General features: G+C 37.7%; 1 protein-coding gene across 1 annotated transcript; it reads right to left on the bottom strand.

Annotated features, from left to right (window-relative positions):
• Nucleotides 1–473: 473 nt before the first annotated feature.
• LOC310641992 (extracellular serine/threonine protein kinase FAM20C-like) lies at nt 474–15,554 on the bottom strand (the record flags this gene model as incomplete). The annotated part of the gene is made up of 10 exons (XM_083365369.1): nt 474–711; nt 2,021–2,080; nt 3,002–3,083; nt 5,522–5,631; nt 7,152–7,332; nt 7,670–7,785; nt 9,502–9,594; nt 11,184–11,262; nt 12,435–12,595; nt 15,064–15,554. 10 exons carry the CDS (start codon nt 15,552–15,554, stop codon nt 474–476), a joined length of 1,611 nt encoding a protein of 536 aa, XP_083221495.1.
• Nucleotides 15,555–16,767: the final 1,213 nt, after the last annotated feature.

Below are 16,767 nucleotides of genomic sequence, written 5' to 3'. Positions count from 1 at the left end.
TCCTATCAAGAGCTGCAGAGGCAACCTCCTGAGCAACTTCAAGGAACTAGTGTCATAAGAGACACTGAACTCTCCCAAGCCTCCAATCCCTTTTTACTCTGGATATTCTTTCCTTTCTCAAGTGGCAGTCTGGAGGAATTGATTGAAAGTTGACATCATAATCTGAATTGATCTCTTACACAAGACTTTGAAATTAGGTCAAGTGCTATGCATGATTGTTAAGGCAATAAGTCATCTAGACCTTATAAATGAACAAAGGGCCTACTCTGGCAGTGGACAAACTTCACAGTACCATATTGGAACTGAAGGAACTATAAATCCTGAAGGAACTATAAACTGAAGGAACTATAAATCCTCAATAAATAGCAATGGTAGATCTGAAATAATTTCTTCATGAGTAAACAAATAGCAGGTTGGGGATATTGTGTGTCTACCGTAGGTAAGATCACTATCACTTCTCTAGCTACTCTAAACTAAAAATACTGCTTTCCTTTTAAGTCATCAACTATTACTTCTTTATGTCCATCTGCCTTCTTGCAGTTTTCTACCATAGCCAATATCTTTTTGAGTCGCCGATCCAGTGCTTCTAGATGAGCCTCTGATAAAACTGGAGACAGGGGATCTGAGGCTAATGATTCACGCATGATGTCACTTAAGCGATAAGGCTCAGTAGCAAGCAGTTGCAGCCGCAGGAAAGTTGACTTTTTAATACTGGAGACAGTAACAACAAGGAAAAGAGAATATGTATAGAAGAGAGAAAATATCATATTTAGTATTTCTATCAATTCAATTCAATTAAAATAAATATATATGGATCTGAAATACCAGTATGAATCAGGGCAGTAATGAGAAGACTTAAAACTATCAAGGTGAAAAATATTTATAACTATTATGGAATTCAGTAAAGTAATGTCATTTCTGCACTGATTGCTAAGCTTGATAATAATTTTCTGCTCTAGGTATGTGGGAAAAATCCATTCCTTATTATGACCCAGCTGAATCAACCTTAATTTGGTGCTGTTTACAAAAGGTTCCCTGGTTCAGATTACAAACAAATGCATCCTCCTGTAGATCTAGAGTGGAAGTAGTTTGGCAAGCATTTTTCTACCCAGAGCATGTGCATTTTAACAGATTTCTCCCAGAAACATGGTTACATGCTCCTTTGCATTCTGAATTGCCCTACGTCCAAATGTGTCAATTGGCACCTGCCATCAGCCTCAGATAATTCATACTTCAGAATTGGAAAGAGAGCTGGTTCATGGAACTACAGAACTGGGTAAAAGACAAAAACTTGACTTTCAAAATTAATCTACTCAGAGTCACATTAAGTCACATTGCCCAATATGCAGCTCTTTAGATATATTAATCTTCAGCTTTTATAAGAGGATTTGAGGTTCACTCAGAAGTAAATACACAAATGTCACATCCTCTGTACTATTGGATATTCCAACCTCTGATAATTTTCTTTTTTAACCTACAATTTGAGATTAATTAGATTTAGTATTTTCTAAATATGATTGTCATGTTGGGTGAAAATTAAGGAGGTTATAGCCCAATGTCTCTTGAGGACATTCTTTTTGAGAAAGACTGAATTAGGCCACCAGGGCCATAGTATGATAGTCAGTTGAGTACTAAATACAATTAATGGGCATGCCTTTTGTTATGTAAACAGTATCCAAATTGTTGAGATGGGTGGCAAATAAATCTCATAATTAAATAAAGAAGTTTGAACAGTCTTGGCAGTAGTGGACTAGTGGTGAGAAACCGTTCAACAGAAATCAAGCCAGCTCCCACCGTACAATCTCTCCTATTCTCCTGAACAAACTAAACAGAGGAGGATTTGGATGTTTGGTGTCCTCCTACTACAAACACAGCATTTTTGAGAGGGCACCTTGACAATCTCATTTATGAGCAAGATCAGTTTTTCATTGCAGAAAACTTGACCTTTCTTAAACTATCCTAAATCATACTGTATTACCCTGGCAAGGGCAAATTTTGAGGGGTAAAAAGTTGTCCTTACATGCAGCACTGCCGAAGAGGAGTCAGAATAGACAGTTCATCATGAGAATGTCTCCCAAACCTGAAAACAAGGACAAAAATAACAGATTAGGGCATAATTTGGGGGAGGACTGATCCATTACAATTTCCCTGTTTTTCACAAGAGAGAAGGTAGCATAAAACTGCATTCTGTCCTTTAATTTTATCCCCACAACAATACTGAGGTATGCTGGACTAAAACTGAATAATCCTGTTACTTGAGAACTTGGATCTGGATTTCCCAGTCTAGCCCAACAGACTAATCAGTATTTGACATGGGCTCATCTCAAGGGATTATTGTACACATTTCAAATGCTGCCACTGAAATAAAATGTGAAAATAAGGCACAGCTGGATAATGTAGCTATCTTATTGTATTACTAAGAAGAACGGAATTATCCAGAGGCAAAACATGATAAAGTTGGTAGGAATTATTCTAATCATACTGCTTGTAGTGTGACATTTTATATAACATTATCATACTGTTAAATTTTAGTATAGTATTATCACTATAGTCTTAAATTATAATGCTCCTTATCATACGTAAATAGAGCCAGTAGATAAGTATTCCTTGCATTCAAATAATATTTGCCAAGTGCTGGGACTGCAGAGACTAGTTCACTGGATTCTAGCACAAGAGTACATTGCAACTAGCTCTTCCTTGTTCGAAATCCTTAACTTGTAAACTCTTGCTTTCAAAGACTATCCCACAATGGGGGTGGTGGTTTATTTTGGATTAGTGCAGTACAGGACAGAATAGGGTTTTTTTTTCCCAATCTGGGACTTTCCAAAATGTGTTGGAGCTACAGTTCCCCCATACATCTGAAGAATGTACTGAGATAACCTTGGGGAAGGTTGGGCTGAGGTTAGCCATGTTTTCAAAGATGCAGATCATTATACGTCAGAGTTCAAAAGCCTTCCAAAATCTCTTGCCCGCCCTTAAGAAGATAGCAGCACTTTCTCACCCTCTGCCATTGTCCAGGTGAAGATAAAAAGTGTGGTTACCAAACTTTTCAAATGTCTCATAGTGATGCCTGTCCATATTTCCTGCAGATAAAGAAAAAGCACTGAAAGAAAATGTGTCACCAAAATTTGTCCATACCTGAACTATAAGGCCAAAAGTATACAGTACATTTGTTCTTTGGAAAATATGGATGCCAACTATCACTCAGTTCTGTTTCTGAAATGAATCTGTTCACACAGAGAATTGTCTTGAGAGTGACCCGTTTCTGAGGTGGCCATTAGAATATATAATATTGGAATACACACATACACTGCTCTTCTGCCACTATCAGTGTATTTGTCTGAGTCTACATAGCTACCATGTAAACACAGGAATAGGTGTGATTTCTTCTATAAGTCACCAGTAGGTACAACAAAATACAACATATATTTTGCTTAATGAATTGGAGCCCAAGATACAATTTCAAGCCTAACTTGGACATAGCCAGCAAATAAATGCTAGAACAGGATGCTACAGCTTCTGTATGCTAGGCTTTGAGCAGATGCTAAGAACCACATCCCAAAATTGGGTAGGATGTTTAATTTAATTTTATCTTTTCACACTTAAAATTATAAGCTATGATGGCAAAACACAATGTCTGTATTTAATAATATATAAACTAAGTGCATGATGGAGTCCACCTATCTACAAAAAATAATGTGCTTTCAGCAAATATACTTTATTCTGCAAGATATAAAGAATATGGATTTTCAAAGCCAAAGGTCATGTAGTATATAACCTGATTTATAGGGTGGGAGAGTGAATGTGTATGTGTATTCAAATAAACCTTTTTTTCTAAGCCTCTAACTAAGGAACATCACCAAGGTAGATTATCAGTATTTGAATAGATTAGATTATCTTTTAAGATGCTATGTTTGTGCTTCTGCTGCTCGCTAATCAAATAGGTTAGTCTGATTGGTCAGTTAAACATTGTAATGACAATACATAATAAGCAGCTGCATTTTTGGAGCAAAAAATGGGAATAGATGGGGTAGCCAATCTTCTAAATCAGGGCTGTCAAACTGCCGGCCCGTGGGCTGATTGCATCATCCGGAGGCTGTGCCCATCCCAGCTCCAGCAATGTGAGAAAACTCTCAATATGTCGCGACAGGCCACGTGACGTAGTGAGTTTGATACCCATGGTCTAAATGCTTATACTGTATATTTCAATTGTTAAAATATGGGATATAGAATATGAATATGAAAATATGCAGTGCTTCCACTAGAGGGTATAGTGAAACATGTTTGCTATTATAAACCATAAAATAAACATTGCATGTTGAGCAGTATTTTGAATACGGGAGTTTTTAGCTAGCCACGTTTTATCTGAATTTTCTTACATGAATCCTGAAAACAATCAACGAAGGTTTAAGTTTTGCTTCTGTGTAAGTCTGAAAGGTGAGACTTTGCAAGTTAATCTGAAGCTGAGGAAAAGAGCAAGAATAAGTTACACTTTTGTGCTATATAACATGGACAATTTATCAAACCGGCAGAGCCATTGGCAATTGGTTGGACAGAACAGGTCTAAATTGGCCAACAGTAGGCTTTGGTAAAAGGTGAATATAAGGCCCTTCAGTGTACTTTCTGAAATTATTCAGAAATTTATTTAAGATGCAGGCTTCTAAATTCCTTATTGTGACAAGTTTTAACTGGCGTGAATTTAGTTCTTCTGAAATGGGATAAACAACTGAGAAAAAGAATATCCCCTTATGGCAGACATGTCAAACACAAGGCCCGGCCCGCGAAGTGGTTTCATGTGGCCCGCGAAGCCATCCTGGAAACAGTGAGGGAACAGCCCCCACTGCCTTGGCCCTGGCCCAGAGACCCTCCTTCTGCCAGAGACCCTCAGATCTGTCCCACTCCTGCCCAGGCCCCCATAGGCACCCTTGATGCGAACGATGTAGAACTGGCCACGCCCACCCAGTAGGCCACACCCACTCTAGCCATGCCCACCCAGTAGGCCACGCCCACCCAGTAGGCCATACGCACTCTAGCCATGCCCACCCAGTAGGCCACGCCCACCCTGGCCATACCCACCCGGCCCCCTGAGGGCAACTGCAATGCTGATGCGGCCCTCAATGAAATTGAGTTTGACACCCCTGCCTTATGGAATAGTAAGGCACTGCACTGCTAAAAACAAAAAACAGGCCAAAACAAGGGACTCTGAGAAAGGTTAAAGGAGCAATTGTTTTCTTGTGAATTTCAGCACCATGTATTGCCAGTGAAAGCCTATTCTAGAGAAGCTGGTGGGCAGCCAGTTTTATATAGAGAGAGATCCTTTGTTTTGTAAGATGCAGTGGGTCTTATGGCTAAGAAACTCTAGCATCCCAGTCTCCCTCCTGCAAGCTGAGCTGAAACATCTGCAGTGGAAATGCCAGACAGAGACTGAATCAGAGGCATGATCTGGGGCCTTCTGCTCCTGCCTTTCGCTACCACTGATCCAGGTTTCTTGTCCCCAGTATAAATTCATTAACATACTCACCCATGAGAAAATCAAGCATGGTCATATCAATGAGACTGAGAAGTCGGGCTGTGTTGTCATAGGGTGGTGTCTTTCGGACCTGAGCACAGTAATTTTCATTCAGTTCCCACCTGGGAAAAGTCAGCCATTGTGAAATATTATCTCTAAACTTTTCTGCTAAACGTATCTGCTAATGTCTCTGTTCCAAAAGGCCTTAAAAATTCATTGCTTTGGACAGGCTTCTTTCTAATGGATGGTCATTTACAGTAGTTCATTTTTAGTATTCTATCCATGTATCCAGTTTTCTTTCCCCCTGTTAGAATTCTAAACCACCACTGTTCTACACTTTCCAGTGGCATTTAAGAATATTTACCAACATAAAATATCTACGGTGTGTTTTCAAATATAATTAAGTTATTCTTCATTTTAATTTCATTTTTGTCTTTCTGTTTTAAACTGCTGAGGTGTATTGGTAAACAGTAGTACATGAAGTCTTAACAGCAATAATACAATACATCTCATATTGGAAAAAAGAAGCAGCTTTGGTTGAACTCCTTCCTCATGTCACTTTATCCATTTTGTCATTTTGCAAATGTATGTTGTATGGGTGCAGAGATTCTTTTGAGCTTGTTTGCATGATGCTGCAGTTACTTAAGCAAAGGCCAAAATACTTTGCTGTGTGGGCTGAGCTGCAAATGAGTCTTCTCTCTTTTTTCACTCATGCAGATATGCATATTAAGTGATGACACACAAATCAGAAATCTCTGAAGCATCTTTTTCTCTTTTTGCCAGTAAAATTACCATTAGAATGAGTCGTACAATAAAATTCTACTCCCTTTTCAAAGCAATGAAAATGTGCTGGCACTTCTCACTGCTTATAGGGTGAACCTTGATCCTGGGACCTTAGGAAAAGCAACAGAAATAGAGAAAGTGGCATGCTTTCCCTGAAACATAATGTATTTTTGTGACATGAGTCTTTTCCAGAGGTATGAAGCAGTATATCTTAACCTCTTAAGATATTAATTTCCTCTTCTTCATTTCCAGAAGACAGTGTCAGACAGGTGACAAATCAGAATTTATTCATACTATGGTAAATGGGAGAATATATCTTTCTGTTGATATCCATCTTCTGTCACGGTTATATGTTTACATTTTTTTATTTTAGATTTCTGAAACTTTTTTCATCCGAAGCTCAATATATTTATATCTAGAAAAAAATATAAAAAGCTATTTCCATTAGTTACTTGAGGCCCATACTAATCTTTTTTAAACAGAATCAGGTTCTCCAAATCACTAGTGATGAAGGAGCCACTGACTATTCTGCAGGTTTGGTGTTCTTTGTTCTCTTACCAGACTTCTCTTGTGGGCCTATGTGAGCATAAAAGCAAGGGGAATAAAAACAGTAAAACAGGTGCAAAACAAATAAGAGGAGGTAAAATAGTGATATCCAAAATGATGGGCTGATGGGTATACCTTCATGGTTTGTATAGATTCCCTTATGTTTAGACTACATGCCTCACTTTCTCCTTTCTTTGACTGTCCTATTTCTCCAACCATCTCATTTGTCTCCACTCTAGAATTTTCTTTTTGCCTATTAAATCTTTTTTAAAAAAACTATTCTGGCTTTTCTTTTCTCCTTTTGGATACTCACTCAGCTTTCTTGGTCTTGGAATAGGAACGCCTCCAGGGACTCCGCCAAGACTGGCGTTCAGCTACCTCTTTGTCAGGCAACAAGGCTGCCATGGATCCCTCAAGCTGGTCAGGTTTGCCACACAAAGCATGTTCAGTAGAGCAATAGTAGGAGCACTCGCCAAAGAAACAGATGTTGCCAGCTGGTTGATCCAGGCAAAATGGAGGGAAGCAAAAGTTAGGGAACTGCAATACAGAAACATTTTTTCTATGATAGATCATGCCACCACCTGCCTTACAGATTTGAAGAGAGAAGGGAATAGTTTAAATTCCTGTCAGAGTTAATCTGTCTTTGCCTTCTCTAACCTGTTGTGTTTATTACAATGCAGTAGTGAAGCTAGCCAGGAATTGTAGGCGCCACACTAAATCTAGAGGCCAGTTTATTGGGAAAGATTTATACAATTATCTCCGTAAATTCAAAGACACAATCATTCATTGTTTCCAAAGTTGGTGTCAAGAATGGGACAAGGAGATACGCACCTGGGGAGATGAAAAACGTTTTAAACAGTTTCTTATCTGTTGTAATGTCACGGATTTCGTTGCTTATGTTCACCAACCGTCCAGAAACTGGGGGAATTCTTCTAAAGTCCAGGATCCTGCATGGAAAAGGCAAATACAGCAGAAAAGTTTGAATAAAGAACAGATAGCTTAGCCTATACACTATTAATATCATAAAGCCAACAATCAAACAATATCAATTAACTTTTTTCTAATAGTTGCATTAGCTATCACATTATGATGTGGGCCTCAGGGCTTGACCTGAGGTTTGCCTTCTAGCTTAGCAAACTGCTATGGACTGGGTGTATTGAAGGTATCTTGAATCACCTTCTGCCCCTTTATGCAACTCTTGGTGAAGGATTCCTTGATGGATTGCCTCTTACCTTGTGAGGCTTGGATTGTAACCGCAATGCTCTGAATGAATTAGAAACCTTACCTAAATTTCTCATGATGCTCCGTTGCTCTGAAATTTAATTGGGGCTTCCCAGCTGCTTAGTTAGAACCAGGGCAAAGGTGTGGTAAATCTTGCTGGATGTTGGACTGTACCCCTCAAGGATAGTTTTTACTGATGTCTAATCTGTGATGGCTAAGCTTTAAAATGGTCAGGCCTCATATAAACATGAAATACTTAGTCAGGTTCTGTCATAACCAGAATCCTGGATACCCCAAGCAGAGATAGAGTTTCAGAACGGCTACTAATAACTTTGTCGTGGTCTCAACATACTAAATCAAATGATGAAAACTTGTGGCCTTCTAGAAGTTCTAGGATTCCTGTTTCCTTTAAGTAAACATTTTAATTCTGTATTCAGATTTATTTCCCCACAAAATCTAAAAGGTTATAGATTATAGAATCCTGTTCTATAACTTGTTATATGCCTGGATCTCATATCAGCTGAAATCACTATTTTGATTGATTATGTGCCTTTAAGTCATTTTCAGCTCCTAGCAATCACATAGATTTTCTCCATGATCTGTCCTAATCTAGTCTTCCAAGTTTTTCAACATTGCAGTTGTTAAATAGCGGGTTCTTTGGTGCAGGAATGAAGACACAAAGCTGAGTTCAGGATAACTCATTGTTTATTTCGTGCTGGAACTGTACTGGGGAATTGTCTGCAACTAGCCGCAATATATAGTCTAGCCCCTAGGCGGCAGCCAATAGGTTTGAAACAACCATTGCCACCTGGAGATAGCCAATTGCAGCACAGGAGACTAAAAGTCTGGGTTGCTGGAGAGCCATTAGCTGCTCCAGCAACCCACGTGAGTCCAGTACATAACAGCAGTCATTGCCATTGTAACTGAATCCACCACCTTGCTGCTATCACCTTCTTCTCCTCCTCTTTCCTTTCACTTTTCCAGAATTAGACCCTTCTCCAGAGATCCAGTTTTTCACATAATATATCCAAAGTAAGATAATTTGAATCTGGTCATTTGATCCTTGAGTGAGAACACTTGCTTCATTTGTTCAGTGCTGTCCATGTTATTTTCAGGTGTCTTCTCAAACTGCAGCATTTTAAAGCATCAGGCTGGTTATATTGTTATTTTTATTATGATGTATATCTCACCATTCTTTCTGCTCACATTCAGGGCAGGAAGTTGTCGTCTACTAGCTCAGCCTTATCTACTCTGTTAACAACAGCTCGAAAGAATCTAAGTAGAGTTATTTCCCTGTACTACTGGGATTATTCTGTAACAGAAAATGCCAAAAGCCGAGTCTATCTACAGACAAAGAGTATATTCTACTATTTTTTTTTACTAACACCTCCTGAAAACAAAGCATAGATGTATTTTGAACAAGAGAATTAGACTGAACTTACCTGTCCAAGTGGAAAGCTGCTATTTCTGCATTGTGCCGCTCAAAGTCTGAAAAGTAAAAGAAGTCTGCTGAAGTCTCCTGGTCTCGGGTTTGCCTAGGAAGGCAGAGAGAAGAGTAGAATGGGATTATCAGAAACAAGTTTCCCTAAAATGTACTTCATCCAGCTCTCAGAATTCCCCGATAGTTTGGCATTACTGAGAATTCTGGGAAGATGTCAACATTTGGCAGATGCTCATATAGAAATTGTCAGGAAAATAGGTGTCTTGTGGCTGAAGTCAAAGCCGTATCTCCTTTCACCTGGGAGATCATTGTGCATATGAGATAAGAATGTGCAAAGTTCTTACAGTCTTTCAGCTGAATCTGTTCAAACAAACTAGCATCCAATTGACGCTGTTCAATTTTATCACTTTAAAGTATTTTTCTCAGTTCAGACCTTTCCAGGAATGTTTGGATTACAATGTCCATTATTTCCGAATGGGAAGTGTTGGGATTCTGAATTCCAGTTTGAAAAACACTAAGAGCTTCAATTTAAACCTTTCACCAGCAGAGGTCGCACATCTCCATCAAAACCGGACTGTTGATGAGGGCTGCAGTAGCTACAACTGCGCTAGGGTGGTAATAACGATAACTATTTTTTACTGTTACAGCGCCATATGTAACCATCTTGTGGTATAAAATTTCAGAGCAATTTTAAGGATATTTCTATTAAATATTTAGTGCAATCAATCTGAACACTCATGAATAAGGCACTAAGTTGGGGAAAGCAGGGATATTGATAGGGAACAGAAGTGCAAGATTGCTGTTGTTTTGCTAGGATACAGGAATTACAACATGCTTTAAAGGGTTGTGAATGTTTTTTTTTTTGTCTGGAGCTTTGAATATTTTTTGGTTCTAATTCTAATTAAAATATGGCACTGCCTGCTAGTATTTTGAGCTATTTTCCTATGTTCCCAATACAATGAGAACCTGCCCATTTTTGAAAGAACACTTAAATTCTGTCTTTAACTTGTAATCAGATTTGCACATGATGATGATTTATTATACTATTTCTGTCTAATTTTATTATTTCTGTGGCCGTGACCTTTTTTCTGCAGATGAAACCCCATAAGAAATACAGAGCAAGTCAATCCATTTCTGTTTCAATGCCAGCCTTATAAAATATACTATATGGAATATAGAAACAGACTGTCCCAGCAAAGGGGTACATGTATTATTTAGTTTTATCCCCTTTTGCCAAGAAATCAATATGGAGGCACCCTTGTAGTCAGCAGAAGATGTACTTGACTTTTATATTTTGATGCTTACAGTTAAGTTGCTTCTGACAGAATTATTGCATAGTGTGTTTAGAAATACAGCCAATGGTACAAACTTCTTTTTCACTTGGGATACAGATGCCAAGGCCAGGATTACCTTATCAGGTTGCTATTCAAAGATGCTTTAGCTGCCAATTAATTTACAAAGTGCAGGTTTAATGTAAACCCATCAAGGATCGGTGCAATGCATAAAAAAATGCTTAGGGTCAGAATATTAATAAAGAGAACTCAGAGAACTCAGAATATTAATAAAGAAAACTCAGACTGAAATTCCCAAATTTTCAGCTAACAAACTTTGGAATTGCACTCTCATCATATCCAAACAAACCATTTTGGAGGAGATCACAATTAATGAATCAAGATGCCTTACTTCATAGGTTTGAAGAGAGCTTGGCCATGATTGGGAAAAGTCATGATAAGCTTCAGTTGAGTTCCTCCAGGCTTCTGGACTGAAATGACATTAACAAGCATTAGAGCTCATGAAGAGATTCAGATTGCGATATTTTCATTTTATAGAAGAGAGTAAAATGATCCATTTATCTTATTCATTCAAAAAGAAGGATACATCCTTGAAAAGTGTTTGTTGAATAAAAATACTGATCCTACATGGTACAAGGTAAACTTCTTTCTCACACTTTTACTGTTTCATATCAAATTTCATCCTAAATATGATGTCTGCCAAACTGGGTTTTGTGACCAATTGCTGTGGTGGTTTTATTACCACTTAGAGACTGCTTATCCTCTGTATGTGGTTCTGCAGTAATTTAATAATAATTGACCCCTAAATTTAATTTTTGATCTGACCACCTATTGTGCTAGGTCCTCTTATAGTTATAACATCCAGTAATTATTTAATACAAGTGTTTTTCATTAGCTTCAGGTTTTTTATGCATTTTAGATTCAAAATCAAATTATTATTTCCCCAATCTCCAACTTTCAGTATTTTTCTGTTAGAATTATTATAACAGAATACAGAGTATGTATGTATACTATATATTATAATATGCTTTTCCACATGTTAAATAGTCGCTATAGCTATCAAGCTGTTTAACTCTGCTGTCATGTATCTGCCAGTGGCATGTGTGTATTTAAATAAAAAAAAATATTAAAAATAACCAAGAGAGAAACCTGGCTGTCTTTGTTTGCACTGAAGATCTTGGCAAACTCCTGGCATGGGGGATGTAATTAATGAGCTTATCTGGCTCCCAAAGTTCACTTTTGCAAATCAAATAGCCCAGAAACAAACTGCCAGACACAAAGAGTTCATTTTCCCAGCAGGTGGAGGAGGAGGGGAGAAGATGTCAGGTTGGTTTAACACATGTAAATAAAACATCCAGTAAAACAAACAGGGAAATCTAATCTGTTCAAGATGTCATTACTCTGTACCCTTGGATTTCAGGCAAAATTTGTTAATAAAAAGTGTGGCTGTAGGCTACAAAAAGATAGTCCCTATCTTGGTTGGTTAGTACTACTCCCTGTTCTAGCAGTCTTCTCTGTGGATGGTTTAACTGGGTTTATACTGAACTAAAGAAAGGAAACACTAGAAAAACAAACACTTGAAAAGAGAAAACAGGATGAGGAAACAATGAGTTAGATGGAGCATCTGAAATGCTAGTAGTACCTGAACTGATAATTTTCTGTTTGGCCAAATCCTCCATCAAGTCATGGCGAGAGGGATCATGGCGGGCATACAGTTCATAGCGATTGATTCCAGCGTAAAAACTGAGCCAAGCAGGGTGAGCACTGTGGTTCTGAAGACCTTCTGCATTGTTGTTTCTGATTCTGCAGATCCAGCACACAAAATCAAGCATTCTGTTAAGTCATTATTACATCCTATATATGAATACTGAATATACACACTGAGTTACAAGCAAAGCAAAGCTGCAGTTTAAAGATATCAACATATCCTGAATTATCGAGAAGTAATACCCCCCCCCCACAACATTATGACAGCCTAGGTTTTTAGGAATAACTCAATGCATATGAAGGCCAACAGCAGCTAAAGAACTGGCAGCTGTGATTTCACATTTTTGAACAAATAACAATAATAATTAGAGCTGACACATAAATAACAATAATAATTAAAGCTGACACGTAATACTCCAGACTTAGCAACTGTGGGTAAGAAAGACAACAAAGTCTGCATAAGAGATGTGGCCTGCAAGCAAGTATTTTGTCTGGAAGGCAACTTGCCTCCAAGGAAGAACCAATGGAACAACAAGAACAAGAACAACATAGACGAAGCAATAGAACATAAAGACGCTAACGTACTCTGGGACTTAGAATTCAAATAGACAAGCGCTTGTTTGTTTCCTGTCTTGATTATTTTTATAAATAATTCAAGTAGTGAACATTCCTAATATGTCTTCCTCTTATCTTTCCCAGAACAACATCTGGAGACAGCAGAACAGAAGAGAAAGAAAGAGGTAAAGAAGCTTCTTGGATGAGAAGCGAAACGTCTTCAAAGAAAAACAAGAAAGCATCTTTGGGAGAAGAGAAGAGAAAGAAGTATACAAAAATCGCAAAATATAAAGACATGCAAATAATAGAAAAACTGTGGCAAATGAAAGCAAAAACAATACCAACAGTAATAGGTGCCTTGGATACAAATCCAAAACATCTGGAGAACCACTCAAACAACATTGGCATTGATCAAATCATCATCAGTCAATTGCAAAAGGCAGTTTTGCTTAGAACAGTTTACATCAAGTAATGATACTTCAATATTATTAAACAATAAAAATTGCCTATTCCAGGTTCTAGCGAAAGCCTTGATAGATAGATAGACAAAAATGCCAGATCCAGGCTAAACATCTGGCTGACTGCAACCAGCCATAGTAATAACATAGAATGAAGGGTCTAAACATTAGAATTGGGGTGATGGCTCATTTTAAAACCTAGTTGCATGGCCTAGCTTTCTGATCTCATTTTCTATTACAACCAGCCTTAAACCAGTATCTGGTTTATATAGTGCAGCCACATCCCATAGTTTCTACTGTAGAAGAGAAAATTGTGCGCATTTGCATGTGTGGCTATATATTTGGATAGATAACTATGGTTGATGGAATCTCAGTTCTGGCCAGCATACTGTATGTGGCCCCCTTTTTATAGCAACTGACATTTTATAAGGATACTATAGTCATTTATTTGTTTAGATTATACTTTTTATATTAAACAAATGAAATACTTTAGAAAACATTTGTATGTCATTTTGGGTGGCATGTACATCAGGGAATGTAGCTATGGTAGTACAGACCAAGCTAGGGATGTCAGTGGATAGTATTTAATAGATGAGAGCTACAAAGGATGGGGTAATGATAGAAATGAGCAAAATCATATCACAGAAGGATGGAGTTTGGAGCTGTTTTTCCAGAAGACAATTTCTTTATTTTAAAAAATATATATACTTTTTTCTTCTAGTTTCTGGTTTCCACATCAAATAGCACTGCTGTGTTTAGCAATGATGCTGTGTGGTGAAAAGATAAGGCTCAGCAGATCCTGATGTAAGCAAATACATCATAAGTAGCATCATAATTGTCTATTAGAAATAATAGAGAAAAGAACTGGAAAGAGAGGAGACGTGCAAGGATGTTGGTTCATTCTGAATACAGAGGGATGTTTGGAAATCAACATAATATACAGTGGTAAATTATAATAATATGATCACAGCAACCTGTGGAAAATACTTCCCTCTGAATCTGGATCCTGGCAGTACTGATTTTATATATTGTTCTTTGACGTTGTTATACAGGAAGTAGTGGTATAAGAGCATTTCAGCTAGGATTACAATTCTTTGCATAATAAGTGGGCATTCTTATTTCAACAACGGCATAAAAGGAAAATGGGTCATGATAGGAGATTGCATGACAGAACTTCATCTGAATGAAAGGGCAACAATCAGTGATCTTCCCACCATCTCTTTCTCTCTCTCTTAGTCACATGTCCACTTAGCAACCATTTCACTTTATGACAAAGTTGCTCGAACTGGTTACAATCACTAATGAGGAGAAGGTGATACTATATCACATGGGAGGTTATGCCTCAGGGAGGAGTCAGAATCAAATTACATAACATAATCTTAGTCTGGCTTCTTTTCAACATAATCTACTGAGATCCAAACCCTTCCAAAATGGGGAAATAAAATATTATGCACTTAATAATAGAATCTGGGCAGGAATAGACACAAGCTCATCCAAGAAGGAACATGCCAAACTGAGGGAGTCATCCAGAAGAAAAAGAGGGTCTCTCACCGTTCATCACTACTTTTTATGAAGAGGTTCATCTTTGGTTTGGTTCCAAATAGTTTGTCTTTCCTTCCAACTTTTGGGATTGGGATCTTATACAGAGGGTGATCAAAAAGAGCAGACAATTTGGATTTGATTTTCTGGTTGGGTTTTTCTTTGGTTTCCTGTTGCTTGATGTTGGCATCTTGGAGAGCCACATTGTTGAGGCCATCCACATGTGACTCAACTTCTGTTGAGTGAAATCCTTTTTCCAGGGAACTGTTACTGCTACTAAAATCCTGAAGATTCCGCAGATTCAGCTTATTCTGAGCTGCTAATATAGAACCGGGTGATAAATGGTCCAAGGTACCTGTTGCTTTAGATAGACACCTGCAGGACTTATCATCAGCAGAGGGCACCAAATCCAACACAATGTGTATCAGGACAACCATAAGGAGAAAAAGACAAAGGGTGGCTTTGAGTTTCCTTTGGAACAAAAAAGGCAAGTAGCGTACCATCTTCTTGGATTCTTAGGTACAGCAAGATGCAATGGAATATCACAAATTCACATAAAAATAGGAAAAAGTCTCTCTTCTTTTTCAGTCCTAATTGTAAGAATGCAGCAGTAAGAATAATACTTCCAGTACTATAATCCAGGGAGAAATGCAGAAATTCAACCTTTTCCAGGTAAAATAAACAACTATAATCTCTTCATTTATGTTATAACTACCCTTACTTATGAAAAAAATAAAGCTACTTCTGCTACAAAAATTTCCTTCATCAAGTAGTCCACAGCAAGAAAGAGGGGGAAGAGCGATTGTCTATGAATTTTAACTATGTTGATAAGAGAAGAGCAGGTGGAGTCAAGGTTAATTTGAAGAGGCCAAATTCCGAATCAATAGTAGCAGATTAGCCAATCCGTAGGTCTCTTCAAATCATAGTGTCATGTAACAGCAGTTGTTAAAACTGCTATTGCAGCATGATAACTTGCACTGGAACTTTTTGGCTGAAAAAAAGATGAAGCTTGAGCTATCAAATGGCTGATGTATAGGTAAAGATGTAGGCACATATGGTCATTTCACAAATATTGATTATGGAAACATGTCACTTTGTCCCCACAACGTAAAAATAAAACATTTTATTTTTATTTCAGAATATCCATTAGATAATTTGCATGAATTTATATCATTACAGCAAATGGCATTATTTGTAGCTGTAACATCTTTTTTAATAAGCACATCCTCAAATTTAATAAGCATTAATCATTAAATGAGGGTGTTTGAATTAAAATTGTCTTCATCATATTTGAAATCCATTAAACTGAGGCCTATTAAATCAAGATTTCACTGTATAACTTTAAACAAATCCCATATGCTCTGTGAAAACATAATTGTATATATTAGCTCTGGTGTATGTCAACGAAAATTCAATCATCCAAATCAAAGTTGTCTAAAGGTTGAATCATGGCAACTGGACCAAACTTTGTTAATTTGTAATGTTTCATTGTCATCCAAGCAACTTTATCAGTCAGAGAAAAATTAGTTAGGCAGAGAATCAGAGAGCCATTGGAATGCGCCAACTCTTGCCACACTAACTTCAGGAGTTTCTTCTCAAAATGGCTTTCAATATGTCAATGAAGACTCAATAATTGATGCCATCAGACCACGATTATGGGAGAGGAATCCAGGCCATCTCCTCTGCAGAATGAGCAGGACTGCCCTGTCTTATTCC

This window comes from Vipera ursinii (genome assembly GCF_947247035.1).
Source record: "Vipera ursinii genome assembly, chromosome: 6".
NCBI classification, from domain to species: domain Eukaryota; kingdom Metazoa; phylum Chordata; class Lepidosauria; order Squamata; family Viperidae; genus Vipera; species Vipera ursinii.
The sequence above is the reverse complement of the archived record's forward strand: the minus strand, read 5'-3'. Positions and strand labels throughout refer to the sequence as shown.